The following is a 19997-nucleotide window of genomic DNA, read 5'->3' on the forward strand; positions in this document are numbered from 1 at the left end:
GGGAGTGGAGACAGAGGAAATGTGATGGCTCGGTGCGATGTCAGAGAGATAGTGGATGGGGGGTGGGGTGTCCACAGTGTGAGGGATATAAATGATGAACGTCTAAGTATTACTTTGTCTTGTGCACCTGAAACTAATAAAAAAATAAAAATAAAAAATAAAAGGTTTCAGAAATTGTACATAGAAAGACAACAAGAGTTAAGAGACTACCAGAAGTATGATTCAATGAAAATGCAGTGGTCATTTAGCCAACACACTCTAGCATTTCACTGTCAGTGCTCCAATATTCTAATGCGAAGGTTAGCATCCTACTAGTCAAATGTTTATTGGAGAAATCCACCTTCTTGAATGTCTTGATTTTCTTTGTTTTAAATAGGAGTAAGGCATACCTGCCATTTCCTACTTTATGTAAGAGGCATGAGGCTGACGGTATTTCCTAAACACATTGAGATTGAGGTCTTTGATTAAGAACCTTTTTTGTGCCTTTAAGGATTGGGGCACTTGCCATGTGCCAGGCCCTCTACCATGCCCCTCCCAAGAGGCCTTACCTATTCCTGTTTGACAGATGAGGAAGCAGAGAGGCTTTCACTTATTCACATCCAGTAAGTGACAGAGCGGTGTCAAACCCAGGAGTTTGGGCCAGAAAAGCCAATGTACCTTCCACCACTCTGGAATCCCCCACCCCGCCCCATTAAAAGCCGCTGACAGAAGTCTGTGATCATGTGGCAACTAGGCTTCCATTGTCACTCTAAGCTTTGCAGTATTTTAATGTGCAGAAATATACACAGATATTGGTCTATCTGTCATCACATCTTAACAATTCAAACTTACTGGAGGTTATCATCCTCCCACTCCAGAAGCATCAGTTGGCTTACCTCTGCTATTTTCATTTCTATGGCCAGTTTCAGTAATTGTTTTCCTGCTGGTTCTTTAAATAATAATTGACTCTACCATTTATTGAATGCTACTGTGCTTGTCCTATGTACAAGGTTACAATCGCCTTGTACAGGGTATATCCTTGAATATAAATATAACATAAAACCTGTTCAATTCAGTTTTACTAGATTAAAACTTCCAGTCATTAGTTTATTGTTAAACTCAGAATGTACCTTGAACTCAGAATATAGGTGCTAGAAAATTACAAATTGTTTATCAACTCATTTTTAGATTAATAAAAACAGTTGAGCTCTATTTGTCAGAGAATTCTTTCTGAAAATTAGCATGTTGACTACCAAGGAAAAATGTATGTTTCTTTATTTCCTTTAGGTCATAGCTTAAAAGGGCATTCTATACAAATACAGCACATCAATATTAAGATCTTTTTAAAAAATCCTTTCTTGCCCTTCCTCCCCGCCCCCCAAAAAAAGAGAAAGCCACATATGAGATAAAAAGTTATCTCTTTGCAAGGAGTTTTGCCACTATTGGGTTTAATTACCCAAGAATTCTCTACCTGAGATATTCTTAAGGGATTAGTATGCATAGATAATGAAGTATGGATTGAGTCAGGTTGTAAATTGTCAGACGTTTCAGAGGCAGCACTGGGACTGGTTAAGCCTAGGTCCACATGAAAGCCCTTGACATAAAACACAATCTAGATTCTGACCAGTTGCTTCTTTCTAACAGCCTGACTCCTGATTTATGCTGTGTAAATTGCATCCCTTAAATTTAGCAAAGCTTTTCAAGTTGTACTGTGGCTTGGTCTTTAAGTTTTTGATTTACCTCTTTGCATGGTGAAACGCATTCTGAAAGCTACCATATATTGTGAATGAGTTACGTGCTCAAGTATGTGTCACTTACAGCTCACATTTGTGGTTTATGTCTTCTTTTCATTCTTATTGCTAGTGGGCTTGCGTCGCCAATGAATCAGGGCAAACCCTTGTGTGGGATGTGTAGCTCAAGACTTTGAAACAAGTCTTCAAGGAGCGCTAGTTAGTGAAGAGATGTCCTGGAACATTAATTTACCATCGGCTGCTATTTCACATGTCAGTGTAGAAATTAAACACTCTGCAAATAGCAATAGAGAGGAGATTAATCATCAAATTAAATGCCAATTAAAATTTAAAGTTAGCTTTAGAAAATGGACTTCTACTTTTCTTGCTGTCATGTTGGGTTTCAAAAAAACTTCCAAAACTTTCTAATTACAGCTTCAAAACTCTTAATAATACATACAAATTTAAACTACCAGTGATACTCACTATCCAGCCACATTTACAAAATGCTTTTTTCTTTTCCCGACTAAGACAGTCCAGAGTCAAGTGCCAGTGATTAACAACGAATCACTTCCTGGGAACTGTTTTTTGAGCCTTAGACTTTTTTGCGCGGTTGGTCACAGAGAAGTATGCGTATCGTAAACATATACTTTGATGAACTTTCACAACCTGAACAAACCCATGTGACCATAACCAGGGATCTAGAAAGAGAACAAAACCAGCACCTCAGAAGCCCAGTCGTGCTCCCTCTCTGTCACTACACCTTCCTGTCACTCTCCCGTCACGACCTACCCCCAACCCCCAAGCCTAGTTTTACCAGTGTATACTCTCTTTTGTCTGGTTTCTCTCACTTAGTATTTTGTTTGTAAGATTCAGTATATCACTCATCTCATTGCTGTATACTGTCCTACTGTGTCACTGTCACACCATTTATTTATCCATTCTACCATTGCTGGGCATTTGTGTAGTTTCCATTTGGGAACTATTAAGAATATGTCTTTTGGCGGAATCTTAGCCTTTTCATAAGACTTGGGCAGGAGTGTAGAAGCTATTTGATCTTAAAAGGTTTAAATTAAATTCTAGGTATTTCCATCCTTGTTACTTTGGAGCAAGATTACTGGTTTCATTTCTAACACAGTATGTGTAAGTATATTTCTAGTTTGTTTCATGCTCCCTATTGCCCCTTTAAGCTTTTTAGTACAAGCTTCATACTTCTGGCTTGCCCAGTGTTTTCCTGCCTGATGGTTAGAATACGCTTTCATGTCACCCTTCCTTTCCTTCAAGGCCCAGTGGAGAGACCATCTCCTCCATGAATCCTTGACTACAAGGAGTGACCTTTCTCTTTTCTGAATGCCAGACTGTTTGGCGTGTCTCCTTTTTCTCACATTACCTTTTATATTATATTCTGTTCATAACAGCCTACATCACCCTTGAGTCTTGCTGTAATTTAAAAGAATACAAAGAGTCAAGGACTGTTTGGTAGACCTTTATTAAGAATTTCTGCAACATGATGTCCCCTGGGCCGTGGATGTCAGGCACTGTCACAGTGCAAACCGGATTCAGAAAGAGAGTCTCGGAGATCTTCTTGGCTTCAGAATGAGAATAACAACCCAATTTTCTTCCAATTCAATTACAGTCCCATCCATATAGAATACAATGAGGTTCTTTGTCTGGTCTTGTTAACCCATGGCCACGTCTCATTTTGGCTCTGCACCACCATTGTAAACTTAGCTTTGTGTTATCCACAGTTCAGTAGAACTGGTCCTTACCTGAGGCTCACAAAATTCTACAAGCAGTTGTTTGATCTGTTTAGCTGATCTGTCTTAATATCTTGAGAAGAGAGATTAGGTGAAGGGCATCAAGTTGAAAGGTTACTTTTGTTTATTGTGTTTTATTATTTTGCTGGAGTTAAGAGTTTTCCTCTTAATCCTTATGAAAGTTCTGTTTGTTGTTAACACTACACCTCAGTAAATGCCACCTTATTTTCTACTCATTTCTTGGTAACTCTTAATTGCCCTACTAGATTGTCAGGGCTGCGAAAGCAGGGGCCACATATTACTTGTCTTTTTCCCTTCACTGTCTTAGGCTCCTAATAATGTCTGAAGAAAGGTCAATGAAAACGAAAGGCTAGACTGGCATCATGAGGGAAGGACTTGCCTGGGAATCTGAGCACAGCTGATAATATAGACTCGAGCCCATTACCTTGTTCCTAAAACAAATCCGACTGATAATGTCTCTCCCCTCTTTCTTAAAGTATATTTTGAGATGAGATTGGCTTATACGTAGCATTTTGAGCTCTTCAGAGATAGAATTATAGAAAGCACTTTGCCTCTCGGCATTGCATAATTTAGTTAGATGACATCTTGTGCTGGAGTCCACCTTAATGTGAAGACTTTATTGCAAGCCTTCTTTTAAAAAATGAATGAATGATTAGCTTTTCTGGGGATTTAGAAATGGTTTAAGAGATTGCAAATCAAGAATGTATTAGTAGACTAAGTTAATTACCTGTCTCTGCCACCAGTCGTTATATTCATGACCCTGGAGAAAGTCGCTTTTTTCTCTCTGCTCATTTATGGCTGCTCCTTCCAGGGTGTTGTCAGAATACATTATTACTGTTGAATGAAATAAAATCCTGGAAATATAGAGTTCTAAGCAAACTTAGCATCAACAGTTCCTGGCACATGGTAGCGTCTCAGTAAGTATTTATGGAATAAATTAATGAATCAATCTATCCTTTTCCACTACTGCAGGTTACTGCAGTATCCCAGCCAGCTATTATTTCCCGCGCCTCTGCTTCAACCCTGACAGTGGTGGAGAGAATTCACTCCCTCTGAAGGCTACTCATTCTATTTGTCAACAAATTTAATTACGGTCCAATGCCACCTTAGACTTCTATGAGGCTTTTCCTAATTTTACTGAGCAGTTAGTCTGCTGTCCTGCATTCCTCAAGCATCTTAGCCTTATCTCTGTTGTGGTATTGATTTACAATACCTGTACCCCGATTTACAATACCTGTTATGCATCTCTTTCCAGACTGTGAGCTCCACGAGGACAGAGATGAGTCTTATTTTCTGTATACTCTCAGCTCCTAGCATAGTACAGAATGGATGAAGGACCGGACGGAGGGGGACGGAGAAAATGAGAGGAAAGAATACTATTAACAGGGAGCATATGTGCTGATCGCCAACTCAGTAGTCTCCTGAATGGACTGTACTCACCCTAGATGTGTACCAAAAACAATCCATTGGGCTTGAGGAAGAAAATGATTAAACTATTTCCATTTATTTTTTTTTAAGATCAACTATTTTGATTCCTATTTTTTAATGTATGTTTTATAATATACATGCTATTTTAATATAGTTAGTTGTACATGAGTTTGATTTATAAATAACCATATATTGGAAGGTACATAATCAAATGTTTTCTGATAAAGGTGTGAATCGTAAGTTTGGAGACCCTTAGTTTGTCAAGTACCATGATAAGCATTTGATATATATTATTTCATTCAGTCCAACGAAAATCCCATGAGGCATTTACTATGGTTCCATTTGACAGATAAAGAAGCTGAGGCACAGAGAGGTAATTTGCCCAACCATATAGCGCTGGTAAATGGTGGAACTAAGGCAAAGACTCATATCGTCCGGCTAATCACTGCCCCATTCTCTCTTGTTTTTCTATCGTAGCACCTGGGGTTGTACCTCAGGCACAGTACAGACGTGTGGGCTAAATACATAAATTGAATATATGGATGGATTAATCATACTACATACTAAGGCTTTCTTAAGAAAAATTGCAGACATGAAAATAAAATTTCCTCTTTTATTGTAAAAGCATCTATTGGCAATGACAAGCCAAATAACACACCTATATGACACATTAGAATGTTTAGTTCTATTTCTTAACAGAAAACCTGAAGTGGACGACAGTGGGTCACTTGGTCACTGTTGAGCCCGATGTCGAGTGTTCTCACATCTCACAACGTCAAGCATTCTCATTGTCACATCTGATTACCGAACTACTTTTTTTATTGAGATATAACTTATATACCATCAAATTCACCCTTTTAAAGTGTACAGTTTAGAAGATTTTAGTATGTTTACAAAATGCTGTAACAATCACCACCACCTAATTTCAGAACATTTGCATCACTCCGAAAAGAGACCCAGAGACCCCATACTCGTTAACAGTCATCCCCCATTCCCTCTCCCCCAGCCCGTAGCAGCTACAACTCTGCTTTCTGTCTCTATGTACTTGCATATTCTGGAGATTTCATATAAATGCAATCATGCAATCTGTCTCTGGCTTCCTTCACTTAGTATAATGTTTTCAAGGTTTATCCAATTTGTAACATGTATCAGTACTTCATTACTTTTTATGGCTAAATTATATTCCATTGTATGAATAAACAAAAATCCATTCACCACTTGATGAACATTTGGTGGTTTCTGCTTTTTGCCTGTGATGAATATGCTGCTATGATCATTCGTGTACGAGTGTTTGTATGAACATATGTTTTTGGTTCTCCTGGATATATACCTAGGAGTGAATTGATAGGCTACATCACCCATATTTAACATTTTGAGGAACCACCAAACTGGTTTTCAAAGTGGCCGCACCATTTCACATTCCCACCAGCAATGAGAATTGCAGTTTCTCCACATCCTTACCAACACTTATTACTGTCTATCTTTTGTATTATAACAGTCCCAGTGGGTGTGAATGGTATCTCATTGTGGTGTTTCTCTAATGACAATGATGTTGAGCATCTCTTCTTGGGTTTATTCCTCCCCAGTTATTTCTTTTGAATTTAAATTATTTCTATTTCCCTTTTTTCATTCTTAGTGTTTTTTATTGGAATATAAATTTTGTTCTTCTTCTTGTGATATCTGTTTTGTCCCAAGAACTCTCAAAGCACCATGGCCTCTCAGGGTGCTAGATTGCTAGAGACATGAACTCTAAGAATTTAAGTGAGTCCCCAAGGGCAACTTTCCAGAAAATCTCCACATCACATTATTAGATCACAAGCTTTCATCACCCCCAAATTATGATGATGATCGGTGCTCTATTAAAAAGCTTTTAATGTCATAGAAACCCCAAGAATTTTTTTCACAATTATATTTTCTTAACTTTAAATTGCTATGAGGCAGAAAAGAAGGCAGTAGCTGTCTCAAAGGGTCCTCTGAGAAAGTAAATGTAGAAGTTAAAATGTCCAAAAAATTCTATTGTGTCATGGAAAAAAACTTTTTGAGCACAACCAATGTTTCCAGATGTACAAGAAAAATTCAAGGTTGTTTTTAAGTTAGATTCCAGTCCTGGATGTAAATCACACTGCTCATATATGATGTTAATGCTTTAGCGATGTTGAAATTAATGTTTGTTATCAAATTTGGTTTAAGCCAGAGAAAAAGAGAAGGTTTTGAAAATTCCATATGCCAATTTCTTCCCTGTATGGTGAAAGAATATTTATTAGCCTCTAAAGATTTGTAGTACTATTCTTGAAAAAAAAAAGTGTGCCTGACAGATTATATATGTAGTCAAGTCCCTATCTGTAAAAGTGTTTATTGTAGCTGCGAGGTCTTTCTGGCTTTCAGACCTTACCTGTTCCCATCTTAAGTTCATATTTTATTTGATGGCTTTTAACAGCACTAGTCATTCTCAGTCTTACTGTAAGTTGAATGTATTTCTTCATAATGTTGACAATGATGAAATTCATCAATTGTCTTGTAAACTAGACATTTTTATGGGAAGTGATTTCTGTTTTTGAAAAAACTCCTTTGAATTTTTATTTATTTAGTCAATCCTCAAAAACAGTTGAGCACCAGACATGGGAAGTACAATAGGAGTAAGACAATCATGATGCTTTCCTTTGGAGAGCCCATAAGACTACGTGTGAAAAACAATTACATAACTGCAGTTGTGATAGATGCTAAAAAATGAACACGAGGATTCTATGAGAGCACATAATGTGGAGGCACTGACCCAGTTTGTGCTTGTCAGAAAAGGCTTCCTCCAGGAAGGGACATATAATCTGGGACCTAGAAAACTGCTAGGAGTTAGCCAGCGCATGGATGCAGGAGACAGGCACACGCCCAGGCCCTAAGCAGACGTAAGTTTGATGCTTTGGAGGCTCTTAACGAAGGACCATCTGGCAGTCATGTCAAGAGCAAAAGGCAAGGTGAAGCAGGGGGGGTATGCACCGCATACAGGCATGTAAAGGACCCGACCTCTGTCAGTGAGGAGCCATTGAAGGGATGAGGCTGTGGAGTAGCATTTTTGGTAGCCTGTAAAGTTAACAAAGGCCAAGTGACCCTTTGCTCTGTCCCTTTTTTCTCTGTTGGCCAGGAATATGACTGGAGAAACTACCAACCCAGCCAAATGAGTGAATCTGAGCTGCAAATGCTGGCAAGTCTACGGCGGCAACAGAATGAGGAACTAGAGGACACGGGGGCTTCCCATGGCCTAAGTGCATCCCAGGTTGACAACTGTGATGTCAGCATAAGTACCAGCAGTGATGACACAACCACCTGGAACTCCTGCCTGCCGCCTGTGAGTCCCGGGCTTTGCATTCTTGTTTGCCTTCACTAGGAGCAAGCTTCTTCCTGCCAGAGCCCAGCCGCCCAGAGTCAGTTCTCCTTCCTTGTCTCTCTCCTACCACCCCCACCGCTGGTGAACACACAATGCTCTGTAGAGGTGATGTCGTATAGACATGGACACTTGAAACCTTTGTGATTCTACTAAGCAATGTCACCCCAATACATTTAGTCAATTTAAAGAAAGAAATAGGAAAAAAAAAAAAAAAGAAACCGAGCCAAAAAAGAAACTGGGCCAAAATGAAAACACCCCTATAAGAAATATTCAGAACCCACTCTGAATTAGCTGAGGGGCCATTGTCTTTTCTTAAATTGTCTTATTTACCATCAGATAATGTATGTTAATTGTGTCGTGATATATAAAACCACACATTGAAAGGAAAAGGAATAATTTTCCTCTGGGTATCCTCTTGCATCCCCAGCGTCTAGGATGAGCCCTAGGGGCTCAATATGTGTTCAATACATATTTGTTCAATGAATGAACAAAGAGGAAGAGACTGTGGCTGCACCAAGTATTGCTTGGATCTGAGGGCAGAAAAGCACCTTCTGTAGAAGCCACCAGATGTTCGCTGACTCCTCCCCGTGCCTAAGGGCCGTGACAGGCGCTGTGGATGCTTCGTGGCTTCTCTTTTCCCGTCTGCTGACTCAGCTAAAGCACTTTTCAGTACAGCCCATCATCCTCACTAGGGATCAGCAGAGGAGTTGGAGCAGGTCAAAATCTCCCTGTTTTTCAGGTGGAGAAACTACATCCTGGGCACCAGCTTCCACACCTGGTCAGAACAGCCCCCCAGAACAGAGCCCAGCGTTCTGACTCAGTCCATTCTCCACAACACTATGCTCAAGGATCTTCTGGCTTAATTGGGAAGACAAAGCAGAAACAGTGACAGAACAGCCCTATACAGCACAAAAACATCACTAGGCAGAATAATAAAAGCATTAACTAAATAATGGTAATTATTAAGCACCTGAAACATTTTAAGACCTGCATAGGTCCAAGGAACATTTATTTACAAGGCCACATTCAATATCAGATCATACATTTTAAAATACCCTGTTATCCAACAGTAAATATAACTTTTTTACAATGCAGTTTCTGAAAGAAAATACAAAATTGTGTAACTTGGATTCATATTTATATAAAATGTATAAAGATTAAGTTCAAGTGTAGTTGACAGTGAATCACGTATTTAGTGTTTAATTACATATGCATTAATGTTGCAATGTTCATTTTGAATCTTAAAGCCATTTTTTTCCCAGGTCCCCAACATCTTTGTAGATCTTAGAAATCTCAGAGGCCCTGGCATTAGGCCTGTGTGTTCCCTAATTTACTCCTTACTTACTGCTGCCCTATGTAGTAAGTAATATTGAGTTCCCATTTCCAGATGAGAAACACGAGGCCCTTGAGTAAGATGATTCAGAACTAGCACGGCATGACTCCCGAGTCCAAGCTCCTAACCACCCTGAGATGGTGACTTCTTGATTTGTTACTGCGTTGTCACATGAGGCCTACCGATATCTAGCAGAAGGTGACATTTCTGCTCTGGAGAGAACTTCCAGGTCTTTATGCAGGAAGAATTCGAATTGGCTCTGAGATGTGGAAGGGAATGATGTTAGTTTTTCATTAGTATTTTTTATCCCCACCTTGCCCACCCTCCCGGTTTCTCTTGCCCGAGTTGTGCTCTCATTAAATTGAATGACTAACCAAGCATAATGCCTCAAGCAGCCTTGGTACCAAAGAGCATCTACCCACCCAGCAAAAATACCCCCATGTGCTGGTTACTCAGAGTATCCTTACAGCCAGAGCTAAGAACAGAAGAGTAAGCGACAAATTTCTGCCAATGGAATTTACAATGAATTTGAAACATTGCCTTTCTTATAAAGTATTCCTCAGCAGTCATTTAAACCAAAAGAAAGAAAGAGAACAGTGGCCTCCTGAACGAGTTCATTCTGTCATGAAGTAGCTCAGAGACCAACCTTACAAAGGGCCAGCTGAGGAATGATTATTTATGGATTGAAAAGGCTGAACTCTTGGTTGCCCTGGATACAGTGTTCTCATCACTATCCTGTTCTGCCAAGGACTCCTGTGCTCATGCATGACAACTACTCCACTCTAAAAGTATACAGCCAAAAATAACATCATTGGTAATGAACTTAATAACCCCTCTATTTGACCAAATGAGAAATTGAAAATAGTCTATTTTTTAGACAGAAAATAATTGAAAAGCCTACATTTGGTATTCATAAGATACGGTTATTATTGCATCAAATTCAGTTTATTTCAATATTGGAAACTATCACCAAATGGAAAATTGCATTCCTTAGTGAACTTTTGCCTTGTTCCTCATTTAGAGTTTAAACAGAGCGGTTTACAAGAACCATTGTGGTCTGAGAGCTCACACCTTTCTCTTTAGAAGTTGTACAGGGACCATGAGAAAGAAGTGATGAAAGAACTCATAACTTTATTACAGTAACATCCTGCTTTTCTTGTATTTCACTGCTGGTGCCACCATCCATGCTGGCACTCAAACCAGAAATTTGGGAAACATCTGTGCTTCTTTCATTTCCCGTACCCAATTGGTCTCCAAATCCTAAGGATCCCCTCTACTTTTTCCCTCTTGTCCCTCCCTACCTAACATAATAGGCTTGACACTTCATATTTCATCCGAATTCCTTCAACAGCCTCCTAATACCTGTGTACCTCCAGTTCAAGCCCATAGCCTGATGGTTGGGAGCTCTGAGTCACATAGCCAAGACTAATCCAAGCTGTGGCTTGTAAAGCACTTGGCCCTGTATCTGAGATACAATAAGCATTTAATAAATTAAGGTAGTTGTCATTTTTATTATCATTATGAGTCACACTAGTCATCCTCCTAAAGCCCAGATCTGATCTTGTCTCTTCCCTGCATAAAGCCCTTCCATAACTCCTCATTGCCTTTTTAGTTTGGCACCCAGCGCCCCTCATGACCTGAGACTTGCCCCCGTCTCCAATCTCATCTCTTACTGCTCCCCACCTTTTGTTCAGACCTTAGTCCCACTTGTCATTTCCTAATGCAGTCTGCACCTATCTTTGTACCTGATCCCTCAGGACCTAGCTCCAGAGCTTTCTATAGCCCTTCTCCAGGCCTCGCTATCAGACATACCTTCCTTTCTGCCACTAGAGCCAGGAAAATCTCCATGATGACTCTAACCACAACCTAGCTTGACTCACGTTCATTCATTTCACATATTTTTTTTTGAGTGGTACAACATGCTGTTGACTATGCTGGGGTGCTGGGCATACAAATAAGACTTTACCCAGCCTTGAGATATTCACCAATTGTAGGGAAGTAAACAGAGAGAAGTAAACAGAGAGTAAACAGTTCACTTACTCTCAGAGAGTAAGTCAGAATAGTGAGTGATAATACTCACAGAATAAAGAGTGCTGGGAACGTGTGAAAGGGAGCAATTAATTCTACCTGCTGGTTTCAGGATGTTTCACAGAGAGAGCTACAGTTAAGCCAGAATTCAAGAATGAATACAAGTTCACCAAGTAGAAAGAGGGAGAAAGGAATTCCAGCTTCTGAGAAGGAACAGAATTAAATCTATGGAGATGAGGGTAGTCTCTCCTTTAACAAGATAGCCTGTTTCTCCATAGCCTTGAACAGGACTTGGAATGAGTTTTTGTTTGTGTCAGCATCACGGCCCACCCAACATACACACAGCACTAACGGCTCCCTACTCTTGCTACACTGTGCAGCTTGCCCCTCCCTGCCACGCCTTTCATCCAGATCATGCCAATCATGCCATTGCTCACGCTCTTTCCTCTGCCTGGAGACCCTCCATTCCTCTTCTCCACCTAGAATACTCTGTTTTCCAAGGCCCAACTCAAGTGTCACTGCTTCATGAAAATTTCCTGACCCTCAACCACTCTACACACAATTCTTTCTTCTCTGGGTTCCCGTGATCTTCGGGCTCAATGATAGCACTTATCTCATCAGGTAACCATTGTACTAATATCCCGCAGGCCTGCTTGTGAGCTCCTTGAAGGTGGGACCATGCCGAGAACAGAGCCTGGCATGAGGTCACACTCAGTCACCGCTGGTTGTTAGAGGTTGTTTGAATGAAATGATCAATAATATTAAAAGATTCCTTTTTTACTCTAAAATAAGGTAGTTTTCATCAAAATTCCAAAATATGAGCTTTTTTTTTTTTTTGGCTTATATACACCCTGAATGTTGCAGGCAATATCTTACATTTAATACCAGATAAATGGATATTAAATATATACACAAAGAAAAAAGTCTCCCTCTGGGCAGGGCTTTATGCCCAATAGTTCAAAAAGGAGATTTAGGCAGGTCACATTCAGTTTAACATCTCCACCTAAGGACGTCACGCACATTGCAGTCTGAAACCAGAAAGCCCACGCAGAGTAAAATGAAGAGTTTAGCAAACTCGATTGTATTTATTACCAGCTTTGATTCCTCAGCTTTCCTCAGCATCTGTACAGTTCAGGGTAATATGTATTGTTTAAAAGGTGTTTAGATGTAATAAATTAGTCGGTTAAAGTGTAATTAAATGTAACCATATTTCTCATAGTAAATTGGCTTTTGTAGGCATCTCATGCTCAATAAATCAAGCCCACTGAGAAATCTACTGGCCTTTGACAGACAAATTTTTCAAAGTTTCTGAGAACCAAATTCAATTAAAACAATACTTTACAACTTCTGTGGAAACCAGGCTACAAGTAACAATTTTGGAGTGTTTCTGTTAGGAGTAGCCCTCATGAGATTTATTCAAAAACTAGGCTCTAGACAGCCATAGGAAGGGAGTTAGTAATTGGTTCTAATGGATTTTTAAGTGAATTTTATTTTGGTGAGGGATTTTGATTAACAATAGCATAAAACCATGTCTTGGGGTGTGTGTGTGTGTGTGTGTGTGTGTGTGTGTGTGTGTGTGTGTGTTTTCTATTTAAGGAAAAGGAATAGCTATCAATGGAAACAGCTTCATGTGATGATGAAAAGAATATACTCATAGACTCTATGTCAGCCAACTTGGGCTCACATCCCAGCTCTGCCATTTACTGGCACAATCACCTATAAAATGGGAATACTGAAGGGCTGTACTTGTATTGGTTTGGTGAGAACTGAATGAGAGCATGAAATCCACGTGCGCAGAACCTAACACAGTAAGCTCAGGCTAACTAATCTGCGGCTCCCCAAAGGTGCTCTCCTCAAAGGGCCACTCGAGTGATCAGAAAAGATTTCTAGGGCATTTCCCTTTTTTAGGACCACTGAGGCATAAGAGTGAGCAGAAGTTCTCTTGTTCTTGTTTTGATGTAAGCTTAACCATTAGAATCCAGACTGACCCCCTCAGAGCTTTATAAATAAACACTTTTGTTTATTTCTCTGTCCCACCTCTAACCCAGACTCAAGAAAAGCATGCCTCAGCCATCATTCCAGTCAAGTTAAGATTTCCCACAACCTAATATCAACCACGTTAGTCTCCTCAGCTTGTTTTTAAAAAACGCACATCACGTGCATCCAGCAATGGCACATTGCAGAGCATAACATTTGGAGAAACAAAGAGGCAAAATGCACTTACAATTTCAAGCGTGTGGTGCGATTCTCAGACAAGTTATTTGTGGTCTTGATTAGCCATGCAACATTATTACCATTTTCATAGGTTTTACATAACAACATGAAAATATTGTCTACCTTTTAACGTGGCAAGATTATCTTACCTCCTGTTCTTTTATTTAGCCTTTTCTTCTCTCCCTCACCCCAAAATTGCTAGCGGTTTGATCATGGAAAAGCAAATCTTTTGTGCTCCGTGGTAATTAATGTTTTGTGAGTGGGGTTTTCCCGACACTAGTGCATGGCAACAGCGCCACCAAAAGGACAAAATCCAAAGTGTCTAGGATCTGTCCTGTTTCTTTGCTCATCAGCATATCAGCATTTTACATGATTGCTGGCTGACGTGTATCCAATATATAATATATTGGCATTTCAGGCTCTTTATAGTTCATAGGTCTTAATTCGTTCTGATCTACGGATTCATTAACTTCTCAGCTGCCTTTAGGTATAATGAGTTTTCTTTTAATCCTCCTGAACTAAGAAGGTAAGTAAGTTGATTGTGCTAAACTGCAGATAAATCAGATGAGCAGATGTCTTATACCACTATAGAAATGATATACGTAAAACTGATATTAGAGTCAGTGTAATATCTGAGCTATCTGAAATGTGCAAGTTGTTCTCTGTTTAGTGACTATGAAAGTGACCTCATGAAATAAACTTTTCTCATTCTCAGAGTATTGTCTGTTATATCCTATGTTGGTCCCAAATTTAGCAACGTAGAAAAACTTACTTTATTTAATTTTAAATATATAGTAACATGTCATCAGAATAAAATCAAATGAATTTAATTTTTGGTAAGGAGTTAGTCTTCTATATTTCCAATAAATGTATTTCAGGACCACTGTTTTATTCCTGACATAAGCTGAAGTTACTTTGTCACACTTGTTATTCAGAAACTTAGGTATTCACCACTCTTGGTGAGCCCCCAACCTTGATTAAGCATTACAGCCTAGTGATTAAGAGGGTGAACTGTAGAACCAGGCTGCCTGGGTTCAAATTTTGGCTGCACTCTTTCCTAATTGGTATGACCTTGGGTTAAATCCAGTGTCTGAATTTCCTCTTCTGTTAAATGTTGTTAATCCTATCTGTTTCATAGAATTACTGTGAGGACCAAACAAAGTAATATCTACCAAGGGTTTTACACAAAAGTACGTGCTCAATAAATATCAGTTACTGCTACTATTATTATTATTTATTGTCATAGTCATTTGTAAATATCTGTGGCTATGTCTCTGCTGCTGCTTCTTATGGTATTCTCTAAATATAGCTGAATTCCAAAATTGAAAAATCAATGTTATTTTTTTAACTGGTGCTTTCACAGGATGTTACCCACTGAGTAGTAGTAGAAGTAGGTTTACTGCTGCCTGTGTATGGAAGCAGATCTGTTTCCATTTGTGGATGGGGACATCTGGCTTCAGACAGCCTATCGGATTCTCCCCACCATGTTCAGAGAGCTTTTAGAAACCATTAGGCACATTCTCATTCATTCTGATTTGGGCCTAGGAAAGCAAACAGACCTCGTCCAAGTGAAAGCTCTGCTTTTTCAAAGCATCAAAGCAAAATTAAGGGAACTGAAATATCCTAAAAGAGCTCTTTGGATGCATCATTCCCATAATCTCTTCCTGTCCCTGAGTCTGATTATGACGTTAGGAGACATGTACAGAGAAAGGGAAGTGAGGCCAGCCAATTTTGTATGGCACCAACTCCAAAGCAAGACTTGCAGCCTTCCCCAGCTGAGTCATTAGCAGCCAAGGTTTATAAGTCAGTTTGTAGCAGTTATATGTGTAAGTCAGAATGCTCTGCCATGAGCTGCTATTATTAAATTTAAGTTAGTTATTGAATAAAATATTTTGGAGTAACAACTTGGTCATTAGTTTTCAATAGTACAAATTAAGTTAAGGAATCAGATATTCAGACTAAGTTACATTGCCTACAATTATTTTACCTGAATATTTTTATTTACCTTTCTATCTATTCATGTCTGCAATCCTTACTACAAAAAGTTTCCACTGATTGGTTTTTTTTCTAACACGTAAAAATCATTATAAATGTGAATCTTTTATTAACTGTGTTCCTTTTTGCTCCTTGTATCCTTGAGTCTGTTTTATAGAAACATGAGCAAACATGGAAAGGGTCAGTCTATGTAGTCTAACTGATAGCTGAGTCACAAACCATATAGGATTCTGTAACTATTTCTCTTCTCCAGAGGTTGGAGTAAGACAATTTGGAATGAGGGGGTTGGGGACGGGTGTAAATAGAATTAATGGTATAAATTTAAGAAAATTGAAACTTGGCAGAATATCAGGACTGCGATGCCTCTGAAAGTAAATAGACTATTTTTATTTATTTATTTATATATTTATTTATTTATTTATTTATTTAGTCCACTCACTGAAGGCCCTGAGTACAGCCGAAATACTGGACAAATGCCAATGAATGTACTATCGGAAGTATTTCTGCATCAGCGTGAGTTGGTCTACAGAACCTGTTAGACACTTAGCTTGCTAATCCTTTTTTGCTGTGAAATAATACAGCCTAAATCATAAAACTAAATTTCACTTGCAAATTGCTACAAGTCTTATTTCTCCAGTGAGATCAAATATGTCTTCTGACATGTTTTTCCTTCCACCATTCTCCCAGCTGTTGTTTCTTATTACTGAAATGGTGATGCATTGATATCGGTTCAATTACCAAAGTATCTGGGTACATTTATATTCATGGTGCATCACGGATCATCAGGCTAAGTGACTGTGATTATCAGACAGGGTGTTTGATTTAAATTAAAGGAATACTTCCAAGAGATTATTTATAGAGGAAGACAGTTTACTCTAAAGAATTCCCATCACCCATATCATTAATATTTTAGGACCCATTAAAATAAGGAATATGTGCTCTGTATGCACAGGCACCAAGGGCTACACTGTTTTTCAAGGTCGAGGTCAGCACTGTGGGGTCATATGATGGGTGAGAAAACCTTAATGCCAGACCCATTAGGTAAGGAACCAACTGAAGCCCTTTAAATGCAATTCAAAAACGTATACCAAATTCCAACTTGCAATAAAATGAGAACGTTAAAAATGATTTCATATTACAATTACATGGTTGTTAACCACATAGGAAAACTACTTTGAGCTGATGTTCCAAAAGAGAATTTGTGTCAGATATAATGGAATTTTCTCCTTTTGTAGAACGACCGTAAAACATCAAGTTCCAATGGAAGCAAGTTAAGGCTTACATGGGATGTAGTTGTTTAGCTATGTTTTGAAATAGTAATTTAAATGTTTCTTGTAGAGAGAAAAATTAAGATTTCACATTTTTGTTAGGTATTTCCATCACTTTTTTCAGTTTGTTGATTAATGCTTAAGGTTTTAGTATACACTTGGGGGAAATGACCACCTTGACCTAAGATTTACATGTTTAAGTAATTCTGTTAATGAGAACAGAAGTTATCCTTGCAAACTTAAATATATATTCTGTATCTCCTGGTCTCCGGGTTATTGCTGATTATGCAACTAGCCATGCAACATTAGTTCCGTTGATATATCCTGTTTTGTTTTGCTGTATCTGGAAATATTAACCAATGTTAACAGCATAAAAATTCCACAAGGAGGAAGATTCCACACATGAACTTTGATTACACCTTGGATGCTATTGAGTCCAATGAATGGCCATTAAAATAACAAATGTTTTCTCACATATACCACTTTGTTATACGCTGCATCTCCCCACCAGCTTTCAACTCTCCTATAAAGTAAACCAGCCCTTTCTTGCAGATTGTTTCTCAGGAAAAAAATTACAGTAAGGAGAGTGCATGCGTAAGTATATGTAAAGAGCACTATGCTGATTAGTACCTCACAAATGTTTTGTCTTTTACAGCCAGTCAACCAGGGTCGTCACTATCAGAAAGAAATGAATCCACCTTCTCCTTCTAACCCCCGGTAAGAATTATTAATAATCTAAATTATTTTTTTACAGATTAGTTAGAAGATTGTGCATTTCTCTTAGTTTCATGGAATTGTTTTCCAAAACTTCCAAAGAGCTTGCCAAAGTTTTTTCTTTTTCTTTTTTGAAGGCTGAGTTTAGTCTACTTTTCTTATTCAGGCAATGGTGTAGTGGTTAACAGTCTACCCAGGTGTAAAGAGCACCTCCACCTTTTACCAGATGTGGGACTTCGAGCAACTCGTTTGACTCAATTTAATTCAGGCTTAATTATTTCCTCATAGTATTTTGGGAACAAGCAAATGAACTAATGCATGAAAAATTCTTAGCACAGTTCCTGGCACATAACAAGCTCTCTTGAAATATTAATTCATTTATTATTATTCTATTTGCATAGATATTTCATTTTAATCGGCATTTGATGTTAAGTATATTTGAGGCATGAATCTTTTTAATATAACTTGGTGCCTTTAAAATTTTCAAGATAGCCTATACAAGTTTAAATGGCCATTCTCCTTTTTATAATTTCAAAAGTTCATAATCTAAAAAGTATTTCATTATTGCATAAATGTCATTGACATATGAGTGATTTGTCAGTATGTCAGAAAAACCTCATTATCTTGGGCTCATTAGGGACAAGGAAATCTGAATTTCAGTTTCGAAGTCAATGCAGTATCTACCTAGTATCATGGCTTTCTAATACATCACAAAATAAGCTAGTTGATCAGTATAAATCAGTATTACTTTACTACTATTTATTATATGCTAGGAATTTATTAAAAATCGGTTTATCTTGAGCTCCATGCACAGGGTCTTACTTATTGTAATGCATCTCATTATCAAGCTCTTTCACCTGCACTGCAACTTGTCCCACGGAATGGACCAAAACGCCAACAACAGCATCATAGCTTGGGATCCAGAGAGAGTGTGATATCTGTTACACAGTGTCTGAATTAAGACTCATTGGTTGCACATACCAAAAACAATTTGTGAGAGAGAGAGACAAGCAAGGATTTGTTAAATAAGAACATAGGGCTATATCCTGGAACCCAGGAGCAGCCAGTCCTCAGGAGGAGCCTAAAACTAGGAACTGGAAATAATCCTCATTCCATCTTTGCTTGCTCCCTCTTGTCTGATCCATTCTTCTCTCTGAGCACCAGCTTTTTCTGCTTCCCAGTCACATATGGCTGTCTGACAGCTCTTAAGTTTACATATTACAGTTCAAAATACATGCCGAGGCTGGCAGGCTTTGTCTGAACAACAGCATCATAGCTCGGGATCCAGAGAGAGTGATAGCTGTTTGAATCCCAGTTCCTACTTTCCAGGAAAGAGAATGTGATTGGCCTAGCTTGGGCCAAGTATCCACTTCTGGTCCAATCAGCAATGAACAGCAAATCAAATCCATGTAAAACTAACATGGCTGCCAGGACACCACCTACATGGTTTACAGGACTTTTAATGGGGCCCGTAATATTCATGATGTAGAGAGTAAATGTTCTTTATTAGTAATCTCTTCTAAGTATTCCTGGTCTATACACTTGATCTGGTCATTCTTTCATGTTATCTAGTAGGGGGAATTGTTACTATCATAAGTAAATACCATAATAAGTTCAAATTTGAGATTATAATTTCAGTATATATAAAAAGGTATGTTAACATTCTTAAAATCAGTTATCTCTCGATATGTGAATATGTCTCATGCAATCATGCAATTCATCTAGATTTGACTAACAAAATCTTTTTATCTATATATGAGTAAACTTTCAAGGTAACTGGAAATACAACTTTGGTTGAAATTATAACAAAGTCAGAATTTGAAGTCTGAACAAATGAAAGTTATAGTAAGACGTGTCAAAAAGTGGAACCTTTTGTTTGAATAAAAGAAGGGGAACCTAATTCTCCTCCTAATTCTGCTACTAACCTGGTAAATGATCTCAGAGAAACCTCTCTACATGCCCAGACTTCATCATATGAACACCCTCATGTATAAAGGAAAGGATTTGAGTTACATGCTCTCTGAAGTCATTCCCAGTTTTAGATTCTGTGACTTTGATGAGACTCATTATAGACTTTACAGATGGAAACCAGTTTCACTATTGAAGGAAACACTGCCCTATATAGAAAACATACTTATAATATTGGATGGA

The 19997-nt window shown here is 38.5% G+C and overlaps 1 protein-coding gene across 5 annotated transcripts in view; it reads left to right on the plus strand.

Moving 5' to 3' along the window:
• Positions 1–19997, plus strand: part of CFAP20DC (CFAP20 domain containing) — a 268931-nt gene that overhangs the window by 200744 nt on the left and 48190 nt on the right. For 4 of the 5 annotated variants that reach the window (XM_081072082.1, XM_081072081.1, XM_081072079.1 and 1 more), the window contains 2 exons: positions 8052–8255; positions 17788–17849. In XM_081072082.1, the coding sequence (XP_080928208.1) occupies positions 8052–8255; positions 17788–17849 (266 nt within the window). Of the gene's footprint in view, positions 1–8051; positions 8256–17787; positions 17850–19997 lie in introns of those variants that run through there. The other variant, XM_081072083.1, reaches the window with a different exon arrangement.

This window comes from Rhinolophus hipposideros, assembly GCF_964194185.1.
Source record: "Rhinolophus hipposideros genome assembly, chromosome: 14".
NCBI classification, from domain to species: Eukaryota; Metazoa; Chordata; class Mammalia; order Chiroptera; family Rhinolophidae; genus Rhinolophus; species Rhinolophus hipposideros.